General features: G+C 41.4%; 1 protein-coding gene across 2 annotated transcripts in view; it reads left to right on the top strand.

Moving 5' to 3' along the window:
* The window catches only part of LOC118373656 (ankyrin repeat and BTB/POZ domain-containing protein 3-A-like), a 218,558-nt gene that overhangs the window by 34,816 nt on the left and 168,473 nt on the right, over positions 1-15,269 (top strand). For both annotated transcript variants that reach the window (XM_035759857.2, XM_052460056.1), the window contains exon 4: positions 9,550-9,702. In XM_035759857.2, coding sequence (XP_035615750.1) covers positions 9,550-9,702 — 153 coding nt within the window. The remainder of the gene's footprint in view (positions 1-9,549; positions 9,703-15,269) is intronic.

Genomic DNA, 15,269 nt, shown 5'->3' with positions numbered 1-15,269 from the left:
CAAGTGGACTACACGTCTCGAATGTTCAGAAAGTTAAGCTTACGTAGCAAGAATCTTATTGACTAAAATGATTAAAATGATACAGTACTGCTGAAGTAGGCTAGCTGGCAGTGGCTGCGTTGTTGACTTTGTAGGCTAGCTGGCAGTGGCTGCGTTGTTGACACTACACTAATCGAGTCGTTCCGTTGAGTGTAATAGTTTCTACAGTGCTGCTATTCGGGGGCTAGCTGGCTAGATAGCAGTGTTGATTACGTTACGTTGCGTTAAAAGAACGACAATAGCTGGCTAGCTAACCTAGAAAATCGCTCTAGACTACACAATTATCTTTGATACACAGACGGCTATGTAGCTAGCTATGTAGCTAGCTACGATCAAACAAATCAAACCGTTGTGCTGTAATGAAATGAAAATGTGATACTACCTGTGGAGCGAAGCGGAATGCGACCGGGTTGTTGAGTGCGGAAGTTCTATTCAGTAGACGTTGGCTAGCTGTTGGCTAGCTAGCAGTGTCTCCTACGTTAAGGACGACAAATAGCTGGCTAGCTAACCTCGGAAAATTAAGATAATCACTCTAAGACTACACGCTCTAAACTACACAATTATCTTGGATACGAAGACAGCAAAGACAACTATGTAGCTAGCTAACACTACACTAATCAAGTCGTTCAGTTGAGTGTAATAGTTTCTACAGTGCTGCTATTCGGTAGACGGTGGACGTTTGCTAGCTGGCTAGCTGCTGGGCAGATAGCAGTGTAGACTACGTTAGGACGACGAAATACGAAGTTGCAATAGAAGTGCTGACTGTTTCACTTTGTTGTCCTCTTTCTTTTCCTTTTTCTTCTGTCCTTCTTTTGTCCTTATTTTGTCTTCCTTTCTTCTGTTAACTAGATATTTTTTGTTGTTATTCTTTGTAAGCTAGCTAGCTTCTTCCAGGAGAGTCCCTAGCAACTGCTTAGCAACAAGTAAACAATTCTGCTAGCAATTCAGCTAGCTAAGATAACTGTACAATTTTATGAAAAATAGTTAATTTTTCAAAAGCCTGTCTTTTTTGGTTTGTTCCTTGTTTTGTCTTCTATTGAGTCTTGCAGTTTTTTAAAAAAAATCTCAATATATACAGGAGCTCATTTTTCAGCAGCTGCTCAATTTAGAACTCCGGAACATTTACTTAGTTACAGTTCCATTTAAAATGATTTGTTCAGTCATTTAATCATAATTTTCCCAACAGCTACATACAGACCGTTAGTGCAATTCTCGCGAGAGAGTAACAGTTAATGTGATTGGATGTTAATTATTTGACTAGGCTACCTGAATCATAAAACACGGGACGAGATGTTAAAAACTGTCCATTGTGCCAATAGATGGAATGCACTCGCATGAGATTTGCCGTGATGTTGACAGAGTGGCATGGGGGGTTTATTTCTTAGACTGGGTTAAGATGTCAATTTTGGGACACATCCTCAGTAGTGTGCCTTCGAATCAGTGGGTGTTTCGGCCTTTAATCACTAAACACCCTCTTCAAAGGTGGCCAGCTAAAGGGTGATCAAGCCTTAGCTTGTGTCCCATGCCCAATTAAGATGTCCCACGGGACTATGCAAGGCAGGGGTGTCCTCTTCCCTGAGCCAGCCCTACAGTTGACCGCATACCTCATATGCCCTCCTCAAGTTGGAGGGATCTGAATTGGGTTCTCAGGTGGGGGTGGGGGGGTCATGAAGTTATAGCCCAGCAAGGGTCCTTCCGTTTGATCCAGATCCTGCTTCCTCTTTCAGCTGCTTGAGAAACTGCTCTGACGGTCTGCCGCAGAGCCTGTCCATGGATTCCAAGTTCTTTCAGCAACCTGATGGTGGAAGAAGCCACGAATCCTCTGCATCCCACTTCAACTGGCCAGACTTTTGCATTCCAGCCACGCTGAGTTGCGTCTGCTGCCAACTCTGTGTAACGCAGTTTCTTACGCTCGTAGGCCTCTTCAACAGAGTTTTCCCACGGGACTGTGAGCTCTATGATGTACACAGCCTTTCGTGAAGGGGACCAGAGTACCATGTCTGGCCTAAGGTTGGTAGAAGCAATCTCAGGTGAAAAAATGTGTTTCTGGCCAATATCGACAAGCATCTTCCAGTCCCGGGCCATGGCTAGGTGTCCAGTTTCTGACTTCGTAGGAGGATACTTGGGCCTTTTCTGTCCCTCCCGGATGAATGTTGTTGTTTTAACGGGATTGCTTGTTTTTGGAGGTAATGAATTGGTTGCACTCCTCTTGGTCTCAAGTGCTGCAGCCAGGCTCTTGAGGACCTGATTGTGCCTCCAGGTGTAGCGGCCTTGTGAGAGGCTGGTCTTGCAACCTGTCATTATATGCCTGAGAGTCGCTGGAGCTGGGCAGAGGGGGCAGGTCGAGTCCTCGCCATACCATTGATGTAGATTTTTTGGTGATGGAAGAAGCTGATGTTGCTTGCTACCATTTGCCAAAGCTCACTCCAGTTGATCTTTCTCCTCTCCAGGCCTTCCCACCGCGCCCATTGCCCTTGTTTAGCAAGAGAGACAGCCTTTGCACTTCTTGCAGTCTCCTCCTGTCTGCGCACCTCCTCGACCACCAGCTTCCTTCGTTCAGATGTTGTTGGTTTGCTTGCTGCCAGGCCAAAGCCTCCTCTTCCATGCTGGATATTCCCCACAATGTCTTGGTGTCTCAGGGCTGATGTTGCTTGCTGCACAGCCTTGGATGATGTCCATTTCTGTCCAGTTTGTAGGGGAGGTGCAGCCTTGCTAATGGTCTGGTCTTTGGAGTCCTTCAATGTCATCTGAATTCTTACTTTAGAGCACTTGTACTCCTCCGTTAGACTTGTAAGAGGTAGTTCAAGGACCCCTTTGCCATAGAGGCCGATGTTACTCAGGCATCGTGGGACACCCAGCCATTTCTTCACGTATGAGGTAATGGTTCGCTCCATCTTCTCCACTGTTGTTATTGGGACCTCATAGACGGCGAGTGGCCACATTACCCGGGGGAGAAGTCCAAACTGTAGGCACCAAAGCTTGAGCCTCCCAGGCAGTAGGATCTTGTTGATGTTCTCAAGACCGTCGGCGATGTCCTGCCTTACTTGCTGCACTTGATCTTTATCCTGGAGGCTTTCGTTGTACCATCTACCCAGGCTCTTGATGGGTTGCTTAGACACCGTTGGTATCGGGTCATCTCCAATGCAGAACCTCACATCTTTAAGCTGTGGAGATGCTTCGAGATTTGCTTGGCTTGATTTTCATCCGGGCCCACTTGATGTTATCCTGCAGTTTTGCAAGTAACCGCCTGGTGCATGCTGCAGTGGTGGTCAGTGTAGTCATGTCATCCATGTATGCTCGGATAGGTGGGAGACGGAGCCCTTCCTTAGTTCTCTCACCGCCGACCACCCATCTCGATGCCCTGATGATGACTTCCATGGCCATAGTGAAGGCCAGAGGACAAATTGTACAGCCTGCCATTATGCCTACTTCCAAGCGCTGCAATGTTGTTGTGAAGTCAGGTGTTGTGAAACACAATTGCAGGTCTTGGAAATAGGCCTTTACCAGTGTAGTGATGGGTTCTGGTACGTGGAAAATGTTGAAGGATTCCCAGAGGAGTTCATGGGAAACTGAGCCAAAGGCTTTGGCCAGGTCGAGGAAGATGACCTAGAGGTCTCTCTTGTCCTTCTTAGCTGTTTGGATCTGGTGCCAAATCATACTAGTATGTTCCAGGCAACCAGAGAAACCAGGAATGCCTGCTTTCTGTACATATGTATCAATGTACTTGTTCCTTTCCAGATAAGTGGACAGCCTCTGTGCTATTATACTGAAAAAGATCTTCCCTTCGACGTTGAGAAGGGAGATTGGTCGGAATTGACTGATGTCTGTCGCATCCTTCTCTTTCGGGATTAGCACACCACCAGCCCTTCGCCATGCCTTTGGTATTATTTCCTTCTGCCACACTATCCTCATGAGCCTCCAAGGAAAGCGTAGAACATCTGGGGCGTTCTTGTAGAGCTTGTATGGTACTCCATTAGGCCCAGGAGCCGAGGCCGCTCTTGCTCTTCGGACAACATTCTTTACTGTATTTGACATTGTGTTATTTTGCTGAACACGAGATGGTTTAATTTTATTTTTGACAGTGAAACGAGGCAACTCAGGCAAGAAAAAAACTCACCCAAATGTATAGCCCAGTTGGAAAATATAAATGGGCTGTTTGAAAATGTGAATAATACATTTTTTAGAATTACTTTTATTTGTATATTTTTAAAATGTGAATCACATTTTTATTTGGCGATGGCATTGGCCATTTTGGAAATGCCTGCAGTAGCGTAGACTTTTTGTATTCTTTTTGTCTTCTACCAAACCGATCTTTGGATGTCATTGCTCACTTGCTTCTGATAAAGTGATAAAGGCATTGGCTTACTGCCTAGAGAAAATGGAGTGGGTAATGAGTGTCAAATTAGTCCGCTGGCTGCTGAGAAATGGAAAAATCCCTGCAGTTTATTTTGCCGGAGCATACTGTCTTGTAGGTGTCGTCTTGGAGAGGTTATGTCAATTCTGGTGACCTATAAAATGTAGGCCAATCAAACACAGTGCACTGATATTCAAAGGCTGCATGTTGAAATCAATTATAAACATTCCCATGTAAATGTTTCAGGCTGTAGTAGCTCAGAAACATTGTGCAATACGTGGGAATGTGGAACATAATCTATTATAATTTGACTGCTATAAATTATTTTGACCTACAGGGGTCACAAGTGTACACTGTTGAGCAAAGCCATGAGTAATGAACCTATTTTCAACACAATTGACTGGAAAACCTAAATACCTCAGGAACCTTTGTTTCCCCATCACTAGTATAATTTTAAATGACAACATTTGCCTATGAACTCACGTGGTGAAGGCCACAGGACTGAAAACGAAGGAATTCAACAACCATTTCTCTATCACTTACAAACAGTCATTGGTGGTAACTACAATTCACGCGGAAAGGCAAGGCACACTGGAAAATTAAATTGGAGGCATGTCTTAGTGGGGTGTGGCTATCAGTTAATTATTTTTGGTCGCCCATCAGTGGAAGCATGTCAATTTAAGTGATCTATGGTTATGCCAGTTTTGAAGTCTATGTACAGTGATATGCAAAAGTATTCACCCACTTGGCATTTTTCCTATTTTGTTGCCTTACAACCTGGAAATAAAATAGATTTCTTTTTGGGGGTGTATCATTTGATTTACACAACAGGCCTACCACTTTGAAGATGCAATTGTTAAACAAATGAGAAGGAAGACCAAACAAATTGAAAACTTGAGTGTGCATAACTAGTCACACCCCCAAAGTCAATACTTTATAAAGCCACCTTTTGCTGCAATTACAGCTGCAAGTCTCCTGGGGTATGTCTCTATAAGCTTGGCACATTGGGCCACTGCGTTTTTTGTCCATTCTTCAAGGTGAAACTGCTCCAGCTCCTTTAAGTTGGATGGGTTCTGCTGGTGTACAGCAATCTTTAACCTCATAGTCCGCCCCATCCCGCATGCGGTCGCGTTACTACAGCCTCAAGCTCATTACCATAACGCAACGTTAGCGATTTCTAAAAATCGCAAATGAAATGAAATAAATATGCCTGCTCTCAAGCTTATCCTTTTCTTAACAATCCTGTCGTCTCAGATTTTCAAAATCAATAATTTGTGTAAGAGTGGTGATAGCTAGCTTAGCATTTAGCGTTATTCACAAAAACCAGCAAAGGGATCAAATAAAATAATTTACCTTTGAAGAACTTCAGATGTTTCAATGAGGAGACTCTCAGTTACATAGCAGATGTCCAGTTTTTCCTGAAAGATTCTTGTGTAGGACACAAAGTTCCGTTTTGTTACTATGCATTTGGCTACCGAAACTAACCGAAAATTCAGTCACCTACACGTCAAACTTTTTTCCGAATTAACTCCATAATATCGACTGAAACATGGAAAACGTTGTTTGAATCAATCCTCAAGGTGTTTTGTCATATATCTCTTCATTGAAATGGCAGTCCTAGAAGCCTTCTTTGTTCTCTGATTCGGATGGAAAATACTGGTAGCTGACTTTTGCGCACCAATTTCCACGCAGACACCGTGGGGGACACTTGGCAATTGTAGTCTCTTATGGTCAATCTTCCAATGATATGCCTACAAATACGTCACAATGCTGCAGACACCTTGGGGAAACGCTAGAAAGTGTCCGTTCATTCCTGTCGCATTCACAGCCATATAAGGCGATCATGGAAAACGTACCTGCAGAAATCCTGTTCATTTCCTGGTCGCTCAAACATCTTGGTTTTGCCTGAAGCTTTTGTTATAAGGCACTCACAGTGAAAATCTTTGCAGTTCTGGAAACGTCAGAGTGTCTTCTTTCCAAAACTATCAATTCCAAGCATAATTGAGCATCTTTTCGTGACAAAATATTGTGCTTAAAATGGGCACGTCTTTTTATCCAAAAATGAAATAATGCCCCTAGAGGACTAACAGGTTAAGTCATACCACAGATTCTCAATTGGATTGAGGTCTGGGCTTTGACTAGGCCATTCCAAGACATTTAAATGTTTCCCCTTAAAACCTTTTAAGGATAGGGTGCAGCATTTCCACTTTTGGATAAATAGTGTGCACAATTTCAACTTCCTGCAACTCATGCCAGGAATATGTTATATGCATATGATTATAACATAACTTATGTAGCAGGCAAAATCCTGAGGAAAAACTGTTCCGAATTATTATATTTTGTTCCCTCTGTCTGTTCCCTCTGTTGTCTTTGCCAAGGGAAATTAGATAGCGCCCATTTTACAGTTCCTACGACTTCCACAGGATGTCACCAGTCTTTGGAATTGGGTTGAAGTTAATCATTGGTGAAACGAAGAAGAGGCATATCCTGGAACAACGTTACACTTTTGATAGTTACGCAAGAGGGAAAATGGTGCATGTTTTGTTTACTTGCTCTATCGAATACAGATTCCCCCGTCTACAATTTGATCGATTATTAAAGTTTAAAAATACCTAAAGTTGTATTACAAAAGTAGTTTGAAATATTTTGGCAAAGTTTATAGGCAACTTTTGAAATGTTTTGTAATGACGTTATGTTTTGGAAAGCTGTTTTTTTCCGGATCAAACCTTCTTTATAAATGAACATTTTGAGTATAAATGGACGAAATTAATCGAAAAAAAAGGACCAATTGTGATGTTTATGGGACATATTGGAGTGCCAACAAAGAAGCTCGTCAAAGGTAATGCATGTTTTATATTTTATTTCAGCGTTTTGTGTAGCGCCGGCTTCGCTAATTATTTTGTTTACAACTCGTTCAGGTGGTTCAGGGGGGGTGCATGCTATCAAATAATAGCTTCTCATGCTTTCGCATTTTAAAAATCTGACATGTTGGCTGGATTCACAACGAGTGTAGCTTTAATTGAGTACCCTGCATGTGTGATTTAATGAAAGTTTGAGTTTTATAGCGTTTTATTTGAATTTGGCGCTCTGCTTTTCCCGAGGCTATTGGCCACTTGAGACGCTAGCGTCTCCCTATCCACTCGAGTGTTGCTTTGCAGTATGCTTAGGGTCATTGTCCTGCTGGAAGGCGAACCTCTGTCCTAGTCTCAAATCTCTGGAAGAATTTCCCTGTATTTAGCACCATCCATCATTCCTTCAATTCTGACTAGTTTCCCAGTCCCTGCCGATGAAAACATCCTCACAGCATTATGCTGCCACCACCATGCTTCACTGTGGGAATGGTGTTCTCGGGGTGATGAGAGGTGTTGGGTTTGCGCCAAAAAGCACATTTTTTGTCTCATCTGACCAGAATACCTTCTTCCATATGTTTGTGGAGTCTCCCACATGCCGTTTGGCGAACACCAAATGTGTTTGCTTATTTTTTCTTTACGCATGGCTTTTTCCTGGCCACTCTTCCGTAAAGGCCAGGTCTGTAGAGTATACGGCTTAGTGGTCCTATGGACAGATACTCCAATCTCCGCTGTGGAGCTTTGCAGCTCCTTCAGGGTTATCTTTAGTCTCTGTGTTGCCTCTCTGATTGATGCCTTCCTTGCCTGGTCTGTGAGTTTTGGTTGGCAGCCATCTCTTGGCAGGTTTGGTGTCGTGTCATATTCTTAACATTTTTTTATAATGGATTTAATGGTGCTCCGTGGAATGTTGAAAGTTTCGGATGTTTTTTTATAACTCAACCCTGATCTGTACTTCTCCACGACTTTGTCCCTGACCTGTTTGGAGAGCTCCTTGGTCTTCATGCTGCCGCTTGCTTGGTGGTGCCCCTTGCATAGTGGTGTTGCAGACTCTGGGGCCTTTCAGAACAGGTGTATATATACTGAGATCATGTGACACTTAAAGTCTACCTAACTAATTATGTGACTTCATAGGAAAGGGGGTGAATACATATGCACGCATCACTTTTCCGTTTTTGGCTGAATAAGGCTGTAACGTAACAAAATGGTGTAACACTTAAAGTGTACATTCCCTAACACTGATAAAGTTTAACAGCATCAGCACTAAGCACAATGTTAATTTAACACTGAAAAGTGTGGACTCTTATAGATAATGCCCTAGTGTTAAATTGAACACTGTTTAGTGTTGATTCAACACTGGAGAAGTTGCCACGTAGTATAACACGTATACCTTTTGAATAAACATCACCCTCCACAGTTTAGAAATAAATGTTGTTTATCTTTAACATACAACAGCAAACATAATGAGAGGACCTATGACATGAAAAGCAAGCTTATCTCTCAACTTAAAATGATTGTCCCTCTGGCGATCCTTATATAATTTGAGCTTTTCCTCTCAGATGGCGAATGGGAAGATTTCATTAGCATCCACAAAATGTGACCATAGAGGATCACATATTGGAACTGAGGAGAAAGAGAGAGAGAGAGAGAGATGAAGCAACAGATGGGTGTATTTGACAGAAATACGGCTCAGAAATTGTGAAATATGAACATGTCAAACATGTTTCTTGGCAGATTGTGATTGAAGTAACCTTTAACAGTATAGAGGAGCCATTTCTGTGCGGAAATGGCATATTCCGTCAATTCTTGAATAATTGGAGTCTGTGTTAACCTGGGAGGGTCCTCTTCACACAGACAATTCTCCCAACAAATTACAAATTTGGGTAGGCAGGGCTTAAAATGTGGGCAGGAATTGTGCTCTTTCAAAAATAACAGAGACGGACCCAATAACAGACGTGGACCCGATGCGGACGCAAATAGCTAGGCTATTTATAGCCACAGCCAGTCAGTGGTAGAATGTTAGCTGTCATGGTGCAAACAAACTACTCACTTGCGAAATAGAAACTCATTGAAAATATCCATCTGGCTAGTTTCCAATTTTGTGTTTGGTGGGGGTGTTTATCCCATGGCACAAATGGATAAGGCTCTGGTCGGACTTCCTATGTGTCCATTTCTGACCTGTTTCCTACTATACCAAACGGATGTTTGTATCTGTGCAGACGTGTATGCTGGAACATTATTAATGTGGGAGACAACCAGTCTGCCAAGGGAGACTACCTAGTGAGAGCTAATGGTGTGTCCCCCTTTCAGGCCCTTCCTTTTACTGCCACCACTGATGGAGTGGATTCGGGTGGCGGTGGCACACACAGAACACAGGCGCAGCTTCTCTGTGGACAGCGATGACGTGAGACAAGCTGCCAGGTTGCTCCTGCCAGGGGTGGACTGTGAGCCACGGCAGCTAAAGTAAGACATGACATGGATGAACATACACAAGTACACACACACACATAAAAATCTCTCTCAGACAGGCACACACAATTACTGAACACAGGATTGTGCATTTATTCAGACATACAGTGGCAAGAAAAAGTATGTGAACCCTTTGGAATTCTGGTTTTCTGTATAAATTGGTCATACAATTTGATCTGCTCTTCATCTAAGTCACAACAGACAAACACAGTCTGCTTAAACTAATAACACACAAATTATTGTATTTTTCTAGTCTATATTGAATACGTAATTTAAACACTCAGTGTAGGTTGGAAAAACTATGTGAACCCCTAGGTTAATGACATCTCCAAAAGCTAATTGGAGTCAGGTGTCAGCTAACCTGGAGTACAATCAATGAGATGAGATTGGAGATGTTGGTTAGAGATGCCCTGCCCTATAAAAAACACTCACAAAATGTGTGTTTGCTATTCCCAAGAAGCATTGCCTGATGTGAACCATTCCCCGAACAAAAGAGATCTCAGAAAACCCAAGATTATGAATAGTTGACTTGCATAAAGCTGGAAAGGGTTACAAAAGTATGTCTAAAGGACTTGATGTTCATCAGTAAGACATTTTCTTTTATAAATGGAGAAAGTTAAGCACTGTTGCTACTCTCCCTTTGAGTGGCCATCCTGCAAAGATGACTGCGACTGCACAGTGTAGAATGCTCAATGAGGTTAAGAAGAATCTTAGTGTCAGCTAAAGACTTACAGAAATCCCTGGAACATGCCAACATCTCTGTTGACAAGTCTATGATACGCAAAACACTAAACAAGAATGATGTTCATGGGAGTACACCACAGAAGAAGCCACTGCTGTCCAAAAAAACATTGCTGCACGTCTGAAGTTCGTAGAAGAGTATCTGGATGTTCCACAGTGCTACTGGCAAAATATTCTGTGGACAGATTAAACTAAAGTTGAGTTGTTTGGAAGGAACACACAACACTATGTGTGGAGTAATAAGGCACAGCACAGCAACATCAACACCTCATCCCAACTGTAAAGGATGTTGAAGGGAGTATCATGGTTTGGAGCTGCTTTCCTGCCTCAGGGCCTGGACAGCTTGCTATCATTGATGGAAAAAATGAGTTCCCATGTCTATCAAGACCTTTTTCAGGAGATTGTAAAGGCTATCTGTCCACCAATTGAAGCTCAACAGTAGTTGGGTGATGTAACAGCACAACCCAAAACACAGAGGTAAATCAACAACAGAATGTCTTCAACAGAAGAAAATACACCTTCTGGAGTGGCCCAGTCACTGAGTCCTGACCTCAACCCGATTGAGATGCTGTGGCATGACCTCAAGGGAGCGATTCACACCAAACATCCCAAGAATATTGCTGAACTGAAACAGTTTTGTAAAGAGGAATGGTCCAAATTCCTCCTGACCGTTGTGCAGGACTGATCCACAACTACAAAGGTTGAGGTTATTTCTGCCAAAGTAGGGTCAACCAGTTATTAAGACCAAGGGTTTACATACTTTTCCCACCCTGCACTGTGAATGTTTACACGATGTATGCAATAAAGACATGAAAACAAATAATTGCTTCTGTAGTTTAGTTTAACCTGTCTAGGACACAGGTTCTGCTAACGGAACCCCTCCCCCCAACATTCCGCTGAAAAGGCAGCGCAGGAAATTCAAAAATATATTTTTTAAATATTTCACTTTCACACATTAACCTCTTGAAAGCTAGGGGGCACTATTTTTATGTTTGAAAAAATTACGGGAACGTCTCAGGACAAGATGCTAGAATATGCATATATTTGACAGATTATGATAGAAAACACTCTAAAGTCTCCAAAACTGTCAAAATATTGTCTGTGAGTATAACAGAACTGATATTGCAGGCAAAACCCTGAGGAAAATCCAATCAGGAAGTGCCTATTATTTTGAAACCCTTCTGTTCCTATGCATGCCTATCCTCCATTTAAAGGGATATCAACCAGATTCCTTTTTTCTCTGGCTTCCCTAAGGTGTCAACAGTCTTTAGATATAGTTTCAGGCTTTTATTTTGAAAAATAAGCGTGAAAGACTACATTGCGTAAGTGGATAGGTAGGGGCTCTCAGAGTGAGTTTTTGCGCTACAGAGTAAAGCCGCCATTGCTCCTCCCGCTGTTATTGAAAAACCTACACACTCGGTTGATATATTATCGAATATATATTTTAAAAACTACCTGAGGAATGATTATTAAAAACGTTTGACATGTTTCTGTGGACATTATGAAGACTATTTGGATTTTCCGTCTGCGTTGTCTTGACCGCTCTTTCCTGTGGATTTCTGAACATAACACGACAAACAAACGTCGGTATTTTGGATATAAAATTATCTTCATGGAACAAAAGGAACATTTGTTGTGTATCTGAGAGTCTCGTCAGTGAAAACATCCGAAGATCATCAGAGGTATACGGTTAATTTGATTGCTTTTCTGATTTTCGTGACCAAGCTTCCTGATGCTAAGTGTACATAATGCTATGCTAGGCTATCGAGAAACTTACACAAACGCTTGGATTGCTTTCGCTGTAAAGCATAATTTCAAAATCTGAGACGACAATAATGCAATATTGCACTTGTGATTTAATAATATGATTTAATAATATTATTTGACTGTTGCGCTATGCTATTCAGCAGTTGCTGACGAAAATGATCCCGCGACAGGGATGGGTAGCGTCAAGAAGTTTTAACAAGTCCAATACAGCAAATGAAAGATAAACATCTTGTTAATCTACCCATCGTGTCTGATTTTAAAATGTTTTACAGCGAAAACACAACATATATTTGTTAGATCACCACCAAATCCAAAAAAATACACAGCCATTTTTCCCAGCCAAAGATAGAGTCACAAAAGCAGAATTAGAGATCAAATGAATCACTAACCTTTGATAATCTTCATTAGATGACACTCATATGACATCATGTTACACAATACATTTATGTTTTGTTCGATAATATGCATATTTATATCCACCCATCTCGGTTTACATTGACGCCATGTTCAGAAATGCCTCCAAAATATCCGGAGTAATTACATGAGTATTTCAGATAACAGAAATACTCATCATAAACTTTGACGAAAGATACATGTTTTACATATAATTAAAAGATACACTTGTTCTTAATGCAACCGCTGTGTCAGATTTTTTTTAAACGTTACAAAAAAGCATACCATGCAATAATCTGAGACGGCGCTCAGAAGTAAATATATTTCTCCGCCATGTTGGAGTCAGAAATAGAAATACGAAATTACATCATAAATATTCCTTTACCTTTGATGATCTTTCATCAGAATGCAGTGCAAGGAATCCAATTCCGCAATAAATCGTTGTTTTGTTCCATAATGTCCATTACTAGTGCCCAATTAGCTACTATTGCTAGCAAGTTTAGTTCACATGTCCAAAAGCTGCCGCTGGTCCAGGCGAACTCGGACGAAGACTTCAAAAAATTATATTCCAGGTCGAATAAACTGGTCAAACTAAGTAGAGAAACAATCTTCAGGATGTTATTATCATTTATATCCAATAACGTTCCAACCAGGCATATAATGACTCCTGCACGTAACCAGGAACTGGCATTCTGCCAGACCAGTGACTCAAATAGCTGCAATCCAGTCCCACTTCACACTAGAGGCTTCATTCCACGTTCTACTGACTGTTGACATCTAGTGGATGGCATAGGAAGTGCGAACAGATCCATATCTTATTTTGATGTGAATAGGCGATGAGTTGAAAATCAACCAGCCCCAGAATTTCCACTTCCTATTTGGAAGTTTGCCTGCCCTATGAGTTCTGTTATACTCACAGACATAATTCAAACAGTTTTAGAAACATCATAGTGTTTTCTATCCAATAGTAATAATAATATGCATATATTAGCATCTAGGACAGAGTAGGAGGCAGTTCACTATGGGCACGCAATTCATCCAAAGTGAAAATGCTGCTCCCTATCCCTAAAAGGTTTTAATTAACCTCTCTGAACTACCCATCCCGGATCCCGTATAATTGTCATCTGCAACACTGAATAGCATAGCGCCACAGTCAAATAATATTACTAGAAAATATTCATATTCATGAAATCACAAGTGCAATATTGCAAAACACAGCATAGCCTTTTGTTAATCCACCTGTCATCTCAGATTTTGAAATGATGCTTTACAGTGAAAGCAATACAGGCGTTTGTGTAAATTTATCGATGGATCGACAAAACAATAAGTACACTTAGCATCAGGTAACTTGGTCATGAAAATCAGAAAAGCAATCAAATGAATAGTTTACCTTTGATGATCTTCGGATGTTTTCACTCACAAGACTCCCAGTTAGACAACAAATGTTCCTTTTGTTCCATAAAGATATTTTTTATATCCAAATACCTCCGTTAGTTTGGTGCGTTATGCCCAGGAATCCACCGGAAAGAGCAGTTATATCCATAATGTCAACAGAAACATGTCAAAAGTTTTTTATAGTCAATCCTCAGGGTGTTTTTCAAATATCTATTCGATAATATATCAACTGGGACATTTCAATAGGACCCGGGAGTAACAATGGCCGCCTTTCTCTTTTGCGCACAACTCACTCTGAGAGCCCCCACCTATCACTTACGCAATGTGGTCGTTCATGCTCATTCTTCAAAATAAAAGCCTGAAACTATGTCTAAAGGCTGTTGACACCTTAGGGAAGCCATAGACAAATGAATCTGGTTGATATCCCTTTAAATGGGATGCATAAGAACAGAAGGGTTTCAAAATAAGAGGCACTTCCTGATTGGATTTTCCTCAGGGTTCACCTGCAATATCAGTTCTGTTAAACTCACATACAATATTTTGACCGTTTTGGAAACTTTAGAGTTTTCTATCCTAATCTGTCAATTATATTCATATTCTAGCATCTGGTCCTGAGAAATAGGCTGTTTACTTTGAGAACGTTATTTTTCCAAACATAAAAATAGTGCCCCCTAGCTTCAAGAGGTTAAGGTGCAGCGGGCCCAGAACAGAGCGGCACATCTTGCTCTTCACTGTAATCAGGGGGCTAATATTAATACCATGCATGCCAGTCTCTCTTGGCTGAGAGTTGATTAAAGACTGACTGTGTCACTTGTTTTTATAAGAAATATTAATGTGTTGGAAATTCCAAATTGTTTGCATGGCCAACTTACACACAGCACTGACACCCACACTTACACCACCAGACATGCCACAATGGGTCTTTTCACAGTCCCCAGACCCAGAACAAATTCAAGTAAACATACAGTTCAATACAGAGCCATGGGTGCATAGAACGTCCTTCCATCTCATATAGCGCAAGCAAACCTGGTTTAAAAAAGCAAATAAAGCAATACCTCACGGCACAACGCCTCTCACCCCTTTGTTGAGTGTATGTGTATGTACATGTATGTGTAACTGATAGATACACAAACACACTACAAGTTAATGTTTTTAAATGTATGTCAATTGTAAAGTCCTTTGTCTAATGTATTGTTTTGTTATGTGTCGGAACCCAGTAAGACTAGTTGTCGCCATTGATATTGACTAATGGGGATCCTAATAAA

This window comes from Oncorhynchus keta, chromosome 13 (genome assembly GCF_023373465.1).
Source record: "Oncorhynchus keta strain PuntledgeMale-10-30-2019 chromosome 13, Oket_V2, whole genome shotgun sequence".
NCBI classification, from domain to species: domain Eukaryota; kingdom Metazoa; phylum Chordata; class Actinopteri; order Salmoniformes; family Salmonidae; genus Oncorhynchus; species Oncorhynchus keta.
Note: the sequence above shows the minus strand (reverse complement) of the source record. Positions and strands in the feature narration are given on the sequence as shown.